This window comes from Chroicocephalus ridibundus, chromosome 2, assembly GCF_963924245.1.
Source record: "Chroicocephalus ridibundus chromosome 2, bChrRid1.1, whole genome shotgun sequence".
Classification (NCBI taxonomy): domain Eukaryota; kingdom Metazoa; phylum Chordata; class Aves; order Charadriiformes; family Laridae; genus Chroicocephalus; species Chroicocephalus ridibundus.
The window spans coordinates 143,241,101-143,253,622 of record NC_086285.1 but is presented as its reverse complement, the minus strand read 5'-3'; the positions used below and the strand labels follow the sequence as shown (position 1 = coordinate 143,253,622).

General features: G+C 44.9%; 1 protein-coding gene and 1 long non-coding RNA gene across 2 annotated transcripts in view; one reads left to right on the top strand and one right to left on the bottom strand.

Annotated features, from left to right (window-relative positions):
- The window catches only part of CDH17 (cadherin 17), a 31,731-nt gene extending 29,103 nt beyond the window's left edge, over positions 1-2,628 (top strand). The window contains exon 18 of the mRNA XM_063324032.1: positions 1,867-2,628. Within this exon, the coding sequence (XP_063180102.1) occupies positions 1,867-1,976 (110 nt within the window). The 3' untranslated portion in view covers positions 1,977-2,628. The remainder of the gene's footprint in view (positions 1-1,866) is intronic.
- Positions 2,629-3,995: 1,367 nt separating this feature from the next.
- Positions 3,996-7,732, bottom strand: LOC134510892 (uncharacterized). The gene is made up of 3 exons (XR_010069751.1): positions 7,605-7,732; positions 6,645-6,709; positions 3,996-4,133 (listed from the first exon to the last, which is right to left on the bottom strand). It is a non-coding gene; the product is annotated as an uncharacterized LOC134510892 (long non-coding RNA).
- Positions 7,733-12,522: the final 4,790 nt, after the last annotated feature.

Here is a 12,522-nt window from a genome sequence, read left to right as displayed (position 1 = left end):
AACTGACTAAAGATGTTTTCATTACAAGAGAGCCGGTCAGCTTCAGAGAGCAGGGTAAAAGTTGCTACTCCTTTATGGCTTTTGATAAACATAGTGTATGTAGCTCATAAAGGACTTTTAAAAGAACTCCTGAAATGAATATTCAGGTTTTTTCAATAGCAATTTTTTTCACTTTAAAGGCAAAATCAGATGATAGCCTCTCAGGCTGATTTAACAGGGATCAGAGTTGGGCAAGGAAAAAACAATGAGAAGTACCTAAAGATTTTATGAAACCTGGGGAGATTACAAATGTTGTGTTTGGCCTTGAAGCACAGAAGATATGACCATAAAACCAGCCATCTCTTGAGTGCCTGTCTGACACCAGAATGAATTCCCACACGAGCTAAGGCCTCTCTCAGACCTCAGCACCTTTTGTTCCAAGAACAAGAATCCTCTGTATCTTATTTTCTTTAAAAGAAACACAAAGCATAGATGCTGGAAAAGAGAAAGTTCCAGGGATACCTTGTAGCGATCTCTCAGTACTTAAAGGGGGCCTACGGGAAAGATGGGGAGGGACTCTGTCAGGGAGTGTAGTGATAGGATGAGGGGTAACAGTTTTAAACTGAAAGAGGGGAATTTTAGATTAGATATTAGGAAGAAATTCTTTACTGTGAGGGTGGTGAGGCACTGGAACAGGTTGCCCAGAGAAGCTGTGGATGCCCCATCCCTGGAGGTGTTCAAGGCCAGGCTGGATGGGGCTTTGAGCAACCTGGTCTAGTGGGAGATGTCCCTGCCCATGGCAGGGGGCTTGGAACTAGATGGTCTTTAAGGTCCCTTCCAACTCAAACCATTCTATGATTCTATGGAAACAAAATACAGCAAAACAGAAAATACACCCCAAACCCTCATCCAATCCATTCTGATAGGAGAAACTCTTCCATTAAGACAAACTGCCTTGCTCCTGGAAGATATCTCTCCCACTGAGAAGAGAGTGGGAGAATAAATATAATGTGGCAGGTAACAGTCATGTTCCTTGGTTAACTACTCAGATACCACAAATATGAATGTAAAATAAGAATGACTACAGAACAGCTATTCAGAGCAATGAATGGGGCAAGGGGAGTGGCTGAGCTGTCCTATATACTTTAGTAAAGGAAAAAAGAGATGTTGAAATCGATAGATAATCTAACACTGATAAAGAAGAAATACATTTACATACAGAGTAATAAGCTCATCGTGATTTAAATGATCAAACGCATATATATATACACGTTTAATATGCATATTTGATGTGTATATATACATATATGTATACATGCATGTGAAGACATCTAGACATCTTAGATTGGATATGACATGTGATGATAAAGAGTATAGGCACTTCTAATCCAGGTCAGAAGAAACTCTCAGTCATTCTTGGACATTGGCACACAAATCTCTGGGTTCCATCAGCTGTTCCTAACAGATACCAAGGAGTTCCTGAAGAACAGTTTTGCCATCAGTAGTCTCAGCTTTGCTGTGAGCTAATTGCCATTTCATTGGGAAAAAAAACCCTTGAACTACAATTTAAGACAAACATGACAAATCACTGCTCAAAGGAAGCGGTGCTAAAAAGGACACTTTGCCATCTGGTCAGATCCTAGAAGAGAAGTTCTCCTTTGGGGGAAGTCTCCTGAGCCCTGAGGCATCTGATCCTGCCCACCAGTGCCTTGGGTCCCTAAACACGCTGTTGGTCCAATGCTGCATGGTCATTCCCCAAAGCCATTTGCTTCTGTTCAAGAGGTAAAGCAGCATGGATGTTGCAGTGCAGGCATCAGATCCTTTGCTGAAACACCTTTTCAGAAAGTTTTCTCTTCCCTTTACTGATGAGTGCTCTCTGTTTTTCAGGTTGCATTGTAGGAGGCGTGTTTTTTCACATGAAGTACAAACAGAAAAATGAAAAGAAGAGCCACCAGAAAGATGTGAAGGATAGGTCTGAACTCAATAGACTGGCTTAATGACTGTTTCATCAAGAGAAAAAAAAAGTGCCCTTTGGGTTGGGAAGGAGTGAGCTTTGTAGCTCCCTAAGCCCAGAAGTTTACTATCACAAACTGAGGATACAAACAGGCAAAAGCAGGCTCCCAGGGTTTTGTCCTCACTTTTGTAGGTAATACTATTCAGTCAAGAAACAAAAAAACATGCGTACATTTCAGCAGCAGCCGTTAATAAGAATATCAGCTTTGACTGAAGTGTTAACTCATGACAACACCAAATGCTGAGCTCCTGCAAGGATCGATACACGGGACCAGCCTCCTTTGTTTGGCAGCTGAAGTAAATATGGACTTTCCAGAGGAGTACATCTTATCTAACTGCACATCTTTGGCTCTTTCCATCTCAATAAATTACGGAATAGCAGAACAGGGAATAAAGTCTTGTGCTACATTTGAAGATATCCCATGAAGTTGCAGGAATCTCTCTGACTCTCTGCAAAGGAGCTCCCAAATTTACTGTAATCTGTAATCTGCCCGGAGTCATTATGCTGGGGAATTTGGGCTAGCAATATCCACTAGCAATGGCCTTTCATTACAGTTTATAAGTTAAATAATACATGCTGAATCCTGTGGAACTGGTCACGTGCTGTTTTATCATACTGCTGCAAATATCGGTCTTGCCCGCTACACATTAGATAAGAATAAAAATGTTCTTTAAAGGTTTTAATGTCTGCTAATTTTATTTAAAAACAAGGAAAAGAGAGAGAGTGCATGAGAGGAAACCAGTGCTGCTTGGTTTTCTATTGTATTTAACCCTTACTTTTGCATAATACAGATTAATAATGGCTCTCAGGCCAGAGTGATACATGTCCAGCTAATTCAAGATACAGTGACTGCTGGAGGCACTTGTATCTTGGTTTCAGTAAAATGTATTTAAGCCCGGGATGACATTCAGAGAAGGAAAGCCTTTCTCCTGACAGCATGCCTATAGAAGGGCATTTTTGGTGACAGTTTGAGGGAGGCTTTTCTTTTAAGCTATAAATAAAGCTGACAAATATTGTGTTAAACTGAAAAGACAATATACTTTTGAAAGCACTGAAGAAAAGGTCATATGGAAAAGAGTATGTTTGTTTACGCAGGATTTTTTTTAATAGCTTTTGCATGCAGCACAGAACTAGAAAGAAAAGAGCACTTTTTTGGTAGCATTGCATTATAATAGGTTTTCCTAGAATGCTGCCAGCAAAAACTTTGCTTTTGGGCTTCATCGACACAACCCAATTGTTGTACCTCTTCCCCCAGCTTCCCCAGCTGTTGGAGCTCTGTTATTTGCTGTGAGGCTCACTGCTGGAATGTATTTATTTTATGATGGGAATGCAATCCATTATATTTGGAAAGTATGACATTCAGTTACGTCAGTGTGTCCAGGGACTGGGATTAGTATATTGTTTTATAATTAAAGGAGCCAAAGTTCAGGAGTCATTGTACTTGTGTATACCAATACAGCTTTATCTGAAGATGGGGAAAATGTGCAGAAGTCCCACTTTGCTTTATCTCCCTGACCTGTCTTTCTGTTTACTAATTTTATGCAAACACATCCCCTATTTTCAACAATTTCTTTTCTGGAAAAGGGTCAAAAGATATCTTGTCTTATTTATCTACATTCATGGCTGGTTTGATAGCAGGACCTTATCCCTTTCCTCAGCCTACAGAGGCATTGCTGCAATTTCTTGTGTCTCATGGGGTAATTCATTGTGCCCTCTGCCCAGCTGCCCTCAGACCAGTGGATAGCAGAGCTTCTAGGACAAACAAAAAAATCCCCCTGCTTGGGGTCTTGACCCTGTCTTCAGTCTTGAAGATACTTCAGTCTCGGTGTATCAGAGGTCAACCTTTCTGCAGGTATTACTCTACCAAACGTGGTTCCTGTGTGGTAGGAGGGGTCTGAATGAAACCACCTCGGGGTGCTCCCTCTGTGCTCAGAGCACGGCCAGGGTCCGCAGCACCCTGACCACCTCTCTCCATCTGCACCCCCTTCCCCACGCCACTCACCCAAAGTCCCCTGCACTCGAGGGATGTCTCATGTTCACGCTTGCATGGGCAATACCCAAGCAATGCAGCCACTAGCCAACCTGTGGCTGGGGAGCCAGGTGCTTCTTAGTGCTTCTTGTACTCTGCGTTAGTCCCACCCTAAAAAAAAAAGAAAGAAGAAAACCATTTCCAACTCTGCCACAAATATTCTTATTTTCTTCACCCTCCTCCTGCCTGCCTGCTTGCCTGCCAGGAATTCCCCTCCAGCCCTCACAGGGTTTATTTAACCCAGTCCTGCTCTGGCTCCTCCATCAGTCTCTTTTGGGAGCCAGACAAAAGCTCTCAGCCAGCCTCAACCCTCCCCCCGCAGCAGACTGCTGCCCCCGGCCTCCTTTCCAGAGGACAAATTCAGTTTTCTTTGGGTCTCTGGAGAGGAAGAGAAGCAATACTTATTATTGTTCCTTCCCACCATGCTTCCCACCAGCCCCAGCTGGTTCCCAGGTCCCTGCAGGAGCGGCAGATACTAGGTCATTTTGCCCTTGTATGTTACATTTTCCTCTGAATTCCAGTTTTAAAGGACGAGCTCTTCTTTTTGAGCTCCTCAAATTCCTGTCAATGTCCATTAGTCACTGTATTCTCCAAAGGAGTTTCACTTCTTGGTAATAACTAACAACACACAAATTGCACTTTACATGTAGAAGTGTAAAGATATAGACAGCACTGAAAAGAGAATTTAGTACGAACCTCCAAAAAATAGTTCTCTGAAGTTGGCTACATTTTTTTTAAAAAACAGCTTTGAAATATTTGCTTATACTTGTTTTTTACGCTTGAGTAATAGGTATGGCTTAGCGACATGATTTGCACACGTACACGATTCACTATGAAGAAACTCGTAAGGTCTGCAAGCATTAAAACTGAATTAGTGCTGTAAACACATGATGCTTAAACGAGAATGGTAGAGAAGCTGAAGCTCTCCTACTTTATATTCACAAGTTATTAGAACAACCTTATACACTCATAGCAGAAGGACGAATTTTGAAAACAGTGTTGATGGCTTTGGATTCCAGTTACAACCTTTCTGCCAAGAACAATATCACACAAGAAGTCCAGTGATGAAATCTGCTGAGAATATGTCCTCTGGCGCTGTTCCTTTCCATGGCTCCTCCTCCAAGCACGCAGCATCTCATTACAAGGTTCACAGATAGCAAAAGATGTTTCAGTGCTTTCTAATTCTTTTTTACAAGATTAGAGACTTATCAGGGGTTTGATTATCTCCAGGATTAATGGCATACATTAATTAAATTGTCAGTATGCCTGTTTTTCAACCCTTTTGTAAATATAAACTTGAAAAGTACGAATAAGATTTTTATCTGGGTTTATAGAACAAATGCTACAGAACGGCAGCTCTTGGGGAAAAAAAAAATACATGTCCTTAATCCATGTTTTGAAGTATAGTTGATCAGCCCTGCTCACATGATCAAACATCCCAAGGCTGCATCCACCATGCATAGCTACTGCTGCGGCTGTGGATGGGGATAAAGATAAGGCAGCCCCCAGTGACACGGTGATGGCTGGGGAGGGTGCGCGCCAGCAGCGCAGATGGGACTGCGGTGCCACCGCACTGGCTGGGGACGCTGGCACTAGCAGAGGGACAGACTCCCTCCAGGCAGGGTGGGCCATCTATACCTGGGGAATACAGGGTGAAGTGTGTCTTCACCTGCAAAACAGCTCTGGAATGAGCTGAGCTCTTGGGGTGGTCAAGCACCACGTGGAGGAGCACAGAGTCCAAGGTGACCTGTAAAAGGGACCTGGGTTTGGGATGCTCTCCCATTCCCTCTGGGTAGCAGCTAATCCTAGATGCACCTCACTGGGAGTTTGAGAAAACTTTACTTTAAAAAAAAAAACAACAACCCACCACACTTACTCCTAGTGTCATTTCGCAGAGATTTGCCGGAACTGGGAGCTGAAATTAGCTAATTGCTTGTGCACACTAGAGCAAGGAACAACATAATCCATAGAGTTACCACTCTCTCTAGACACCAGAGATCTTGTGCCCACTCTAAATGTTATTTCAATGGCATTCACCTCCCTCAGAGAAGTCCTCCTTCCCTGTTGTCCAACTTTGGGCCTTGCACAGGGGACTCAGAAATTTGCAGCTTAAACTACATGAGAAAGTCCTGGAGCTACAGGTTGCTGCAACAGCAGAGGAACGTCCTCTACGGATGGAGCTGAGAGAAGGGAGGCACGACAGCCTGTGACCAAAAGGTTACAATGATGTACATGAGCATCCATTAGTGCAGTAAAATACCATGGAAACATTCAGAAAGATGGACAGCATCATCGCCTCAAGGATCCTAAGCCAGGAAAAACATTTCCATTTTTTCAGTTGTGTATTCCGAAAACAAAACAGAAGATTAAAAGCAAACCAGCAGCAGATCTTTGAACTCGTTGCTGAACAGCATGTTCCTCTGCTGATAGCGAAAGACCGTACAGCACAAGGAGATGGACTACTCGAGCCTGTTCTGTTTACAGCTCAGGGGCCAGAGATAGGCGATGAGTACAGTTGCAAAAGGGTATTATGCCACAGATGAGCTCAAGGGGAAGAAGCGTCATGCGTTTGCAGCTGGGAAGATGACAACTATTACTGCCATGAGCTGCATGCATACTTACATCCAGTTCATCCGGTTATGATATCAGTATCATAAGTAGACTGATCTCGCCATTCCCCAACCATTCTGTAAGACATACATTAATGCTGAATATGGTCAAGAAATGTGTTTTCACAACCTCCTCTTTACAGTGCACTGCTCCTCGGGACTAACATTTAACTTGGAAGTCCTCTAGGGAAGTGTAGGTCTAGCACATCATTCCTGGTTTTCAGAACTAAGCAGGAAGAATAGAAGCTGGAAGCTAGAAACCAGGAGTGCTCTCTGGTGCAATAATCCTGTCACCAGGTGAAGAGCTGGGATTGGTGTCCAGCTGCTAACAGTCAGCACAGGCGGACCTTCTGGCATTCCTCCACCTGCCAGAATCTTTGAAGATTTCACCCACTGAGGTCTTCGTTGCAGAACTACATTTGAACTATACTATTTCTTCTGCTTGGCAAAGCCGAAGGGACACAACAGCTGGGCCCACAGCCCACGTTTCCTCAGGTGAGACTCACGGAGGTTTATTGCATCCCTCTGCACAGTGCAGCGAGCTCACCTGCGCTGCTTGTCCCTTCCCAGCAAAGTGACTTGTCTGTCCTCCCTTAGCACTGCAAGGCCATTGTGGGAAGGCAGCGGAGGACCAGCAGTACCAGAGTGGAGCCAGTAAAGATTTACTGACTTGATTTACGTGAGTTACAACTCAAGAAAACTTTCAAAACCGGCTGAGCAGACTAACAAAAGGTAGGGACTGGCATAGCTGGTGCTGTGTTGCTTTCATACATTCAATCTAGACAGTGAAGGGTTACCAGAAGAGGTGATGGTAGGAGAGCATCAGAGGGCAGAAAGAAAAATAAGGCAACACTGAGCAAGACATGCCAAAAAATGAGAGCAGAAGTGTACTCAAAGCCCCAGTTGAAGACCTGCATGAGTGTCCGTGCCTGAAGGCTGTGCAGCTCCTCTAAACCACCACTGCCATTCCTACCTGGAAGGAAGTTGGTGAACTTCAGTATGCACATACATCCTTCCGGGTCTGGTGGCCACAGAGGGGTTAGAGGCAGCGAGTGCCAGTGGCTTCAGAAGCCAGGGAATTTCCAGCTGCCACCCCTCTTGAGCTCCTTTTGCTGGTGGCTGCTGCTGCCAGACCTGATTGAGAAGGCGCCTGTTTTTCTTTCATTTTTGGCCAATATCAGAAAGGCTACAGATTTTTTTCTTGCCCTTTGGATAACTCTGTTGATGTTAAAACCTACTCTTATGAAACTTTTTCCATCTCCCCAGGAAATATTTCATGTTAATATATTCTTATCCTTTCCTTATTGATTTTATCTGCAACGCCTTTTGCCAAGTCTAATTTTTAGAGCCTTACGTTTATTGTCTTAGGCCTCAGTCATTAAGTGTTTTGCTGGGCTCCTTTTTTTTTTTTTTCCATGATGCACAGTGCACTTCTGTCAAGTGAGGAACAGCTAAGAGGGTTTTTTTTTTCTGTGTCAGTCAGTCTGTCAGTGTGGTCTAGCAAACCGGGTGAATGAATAAGAGACAGAGCATCTTCCTACATGCTTACATCAGGGGAGCTGAAGCCAAGAGAAAGATGAATGATGCTTAATTAGTTAAGATAAGAAGGAAATGAGAAGGGGACACATGGGAAGCCTTAGGCGGTGACTGTTATTTTCTCATGCTTATGGCTATGTGCATGGGTTCAAGCATTAGTAAACTATTTTCTACTAACGAGTCATTTAGTTATAAATATCTTGTATTTTAGGAGCATCCTGCATGTTGGGCTTGCAGGTTTGTCACCTGCTAATGTCTCTTACCTTTCCAGAGCTCTGTGATGGTGCAGGAGAGGGTGACCCTGGGGAAGTGGGACTCTGAATGCTGAATTAGGGGATGTTGCAACGTCCTCTCCCTGTGCCTCTTCTGCATTGGTTGCTTGTTTTCTTTGCAGACATCAGCCCACGTATTTGTATCATTTTTTTAAGGCCTAGCTCCTGAAAGCTGTAAGCTGTCAAAAAAGAAAAAAAAGCAAAAGGCAGATGTCTTCTCTGCCAGATACATGCCTCATTTGCAAAAGTCAGACCTGCTAAGAGATGCCTTTGAAGTCAACTTGTGGAATTTCATCGCCTGCGCGGGGCTGCGGGCATCCCCTGGAGACTCCTCGCTGGGCTGCCGGATTGCTCGCCCTGCTCACCTGCAGGGCTGAAGCCACCTTTCATGCTGTTTGCCTGGATGATATACCAGCTCTGACAACAGAGACAACTCTGTACGGACTAAGCGAACGCCTGACATAAGCAGCAATGAGCAGAAGTGGAAGCACGGTGGCCCAAGGTGGGGTGGCCGCCCCAACAGAGCACCCCGGAGCAGCGAGGAGCCCTTCCTGGGAAAGAACTGACCGTGGGGAGGGAGGGAGCTTGGCCAGAACCACCGAGATGCTAAATGACTCGGTGCGTGCCGTGTAAAGGGTGTTCAGTTTGCAGGGATGTGGAAAGAGCTGTTTTCCCAGGGGCTGGGGGAGGCGTTATCACAGCAGAGCTGTGGCGATAGCCACTTTCCCAGAATATTTGTAGTGAAAGATACCCTGGACAATTAAATATTATTGATACTAGCAATCTCCAGAGCCTGTTTGGTTTGCAAGGGCCTATCACCCAGCCTCAGTCTGCCTTTGATGTGCATTCCTGCATACGCACAAAGCACATTCATTTCCTTTTGCAGCGTTTTCATTTGCTGCTAGGAAGACTCTCGGTCCCTCAGATGGGCCTGTGGCTATTCAAACAGTGTCAGTAGTTTTCATATCACCGAGAGTCTTAAACAAACTCTGATAGTTTTCTTCTGCACTGCATACCAGTGTTTCACCATGGTGCAGAGAGTTTCAAATTCACACGGTAAGACCTATGGCTTCTCTTCAGAAATTACCCACCATCACCACTGCAACTGCCCAGAATATTTGCCTGAAAATTGAGTTCTTGCCAACACCCACTGTGGAGTCTCATTTTCTAACACTACAGTATAAAACAGGGCTTCCCTCTCCAAAAGAGGTATCCAAGGGTGCCACCAGAGCACGTCAGGAGGAATAAAACGAGGTACAGCTCAAATATATTCTGAAGATGCTCTTGAGCTGCACAGATTTGCATGTGGCAACGTTAGCTAGAGGTAGTCTTAACAAAGAAGTGTTTCCATAAAACACTTCCACAAGAAAAATCCCTGTAAAAACTAACATGTATGGGAGACAAAGCAGTTCTCCAGCACCAGGCAGTTCCCTATGCCCCTTCTACTTGTGCTTTTTTTTGTTTTAAGATGCTCACAGCAGAATGACTGTAACCAACCTGCCAGTGGCATTACTGTTTCTCAGGGTGCAGCACTATGCCTTCAGAAGGTGGTGACATAGAATTATAGAGTCATTTAGGTTGGAAAAGACCTTTGAGATCATCATTTGTTAACCTAGCACTTTCAAGTCCACCACTAAACCATATCCCTAAGCACCACATCTACGCATCTTTTAAATCCCTCCAGGGATGGTGATTTCACCACTTCCCTGGGCAGACTGTTCCAATGCTTGATAACACTTTCCGTGAAGAAATTTTTCCTAATGTCTAGTATAAACCTCCCCTGGTGCAACTTGAGGCCATTTCCTCTTGTCCTATTGCCTGTTACTTGGGAGAAGAGACTGACACCCACCTCACTACCTCCTTTCAGGTAGTTGTAGAGAGCGATAAGGTCTCCCCTCAGCCTCCTTTTCTCCAGGCTAAACAACTCCAGCTGCCTCAGCTGCTCCTCATAAGACTTGTTCTCCAGACCCCCCACCAGCTTCGTTGCCCTTCTCTGGACATGCTCCAGCACCTCAACGTCTTTCTTGTAGGGCCCAAAACTGAAGACAGTATTTGAGGTGGGGCCTCACCAGTGCCAAGTACAGGGGGACAATCACTTCCCTAGTCCTGCTGGCCAGGCAGGCATGAAAAGTCAAGTAAACATTTTGAAACTGATGTGTGTTACCAAGGATGTAGGGTGGACCAGCTGAAACTGCGGGAAAGCAGAAGTAATGGAAGTGGACAATAGGGTTTACATCAAAACAAGATGGGACCAAAGCCAGGGTAGATGTGTGGACAAGGCAGGTCCATGGTTGAGCACCAGGTCATGATTCAAAACATCAATGAGCCTTGAGCATGATGTATCCAATGAGAATGCAGGGATGCAGTCTGGAGTCACAAAAATGTCAGGAAACCTAAAACCCAAGGAGGGCAGGGAAGGGAGTGACTGGAGCAGGGTAAACAGGCTGATCAGGAGCAGTCACCAGCTGAGCCATTAGCCTATGGCTGAGTGTGCTTCTGAGGAGCACTTGGGCACCTTGCCTGCCCTACAGATGTTGGGCCAGGAGGGTGCAGGTCTCCCACAGATCCTGGGTGACATCTGCAAGGCCAGTCAGATGGCAATGACATAACCCTTCCTAGTTTGTGAATACAGGAGCTCGTGGCATTACCAACTAGGGTTCAAGACGTGTTTAACTATAAAGCTGTCATGACTGGAGATAATGGCTAGGGGGAGAAAAGTGAGGAAACAGAAAAGGGTTAATCAGTGAAACATGGCAGTCTTTCTAGGGTTCTCGTAGTGTTGGGCAAGAAAACTGAGCATGCATCAGTCCTTTAGCTGAAAATAGGTTCAAATAACAGTGACAAGTAGGTTTGTGGTTTGAGGACTTCTGACACCTAGCTGCCAGCTGAAAAATTAAGGGGTTTTAAGGAGAAGCAATGCAGATGTTCTTGCCAAACTTTCTTGGCGCGGTGGTTGATCAGCTTTGCTGCACTGGAGAGTCAAAGAGAGCCAGTAAGTGCAAAGTGGAAGCAGGGAGGAAACCTCCAGCTGACAAAGAAGCACCCCGGAAAGTGAAGGCATGGAGGGCACTGTCCTGAGCAAGCATGGTCAAGGGTTAGGTGTATACCACATCACTCTGATGAAGTTTGAGAAGGCAGTGGTATTACCTAACACTGATTTCCATTGCAGGGCAACAATTGACAGAGCAATGTAGAGGGATTTGAAAATTATCTTTAGTAGACTAAGAATTTACCCCCAGGTACAAGAAATGAGTGTGGGCTTCAGCCTGAAATTACTCTGACCAACACTGCTGGGAACCAGATGCTCTGAAGGGCAGAGGGCAGCAGGTGATCCTTGCGTGGAGCCATCCATCTCAGAGAATGGTGGTCTCCAGCTATAGTCCTGTGAGCAAGGCAGCTCAGAGATGATTTCTGAAGGCAGGGTCACTGACGTCTGGAAGGAACAAAGTGCTGTGAGCCTCTGTGGATGGGTGTGATCTGAGGTACTACATGAGTGGATAGATATTCAGATCTTGGGTTCATATGTCTAGACACCAGAAATCATACATGTTCCAGTATTTCCAACCCAATTTGTACCTCCAGAGTGAAATCTCACCTTTTTATGACAGAGTAGCCTTCAAGTCTTAATTTAAATCCAAGGTAGCTGGTCTGTCTGTCAAGGTAGGGCAGATCTGTACTAGGATTTTTACTGGACCTATCTTGCTACGATAACTCCAGAACAACCTCTATAAATTGCACATCTTTTCACTGTTGTAACTGGGAGGTCTCAGAAGAGTATAACTTGTATTTGCCCTTTACTGGGTGTCTGCCTTGCTGTTTTGCTTACTTGGCTGATAAGTAAGTTACAGAAATCTAAACGCTGAGGAGAAAAAGGACCGTGCCGCCTGTTGCTTTGATCGCACAGACTTAACTGCAGAGTTAGAGGCATCTGCCCCCACAAAGAGGAGCTCTGCTGGGCTTTAGTGTGTATGTATAGGGATCAGGTGGTCATCTGCTTCAGCCGCTCCAAAGCAAAATGGACTTCCCTGGGACACTTAATCTCCATTTTGAAGACTGCAGCCAGAGGGGCCACTCACTTGCAAA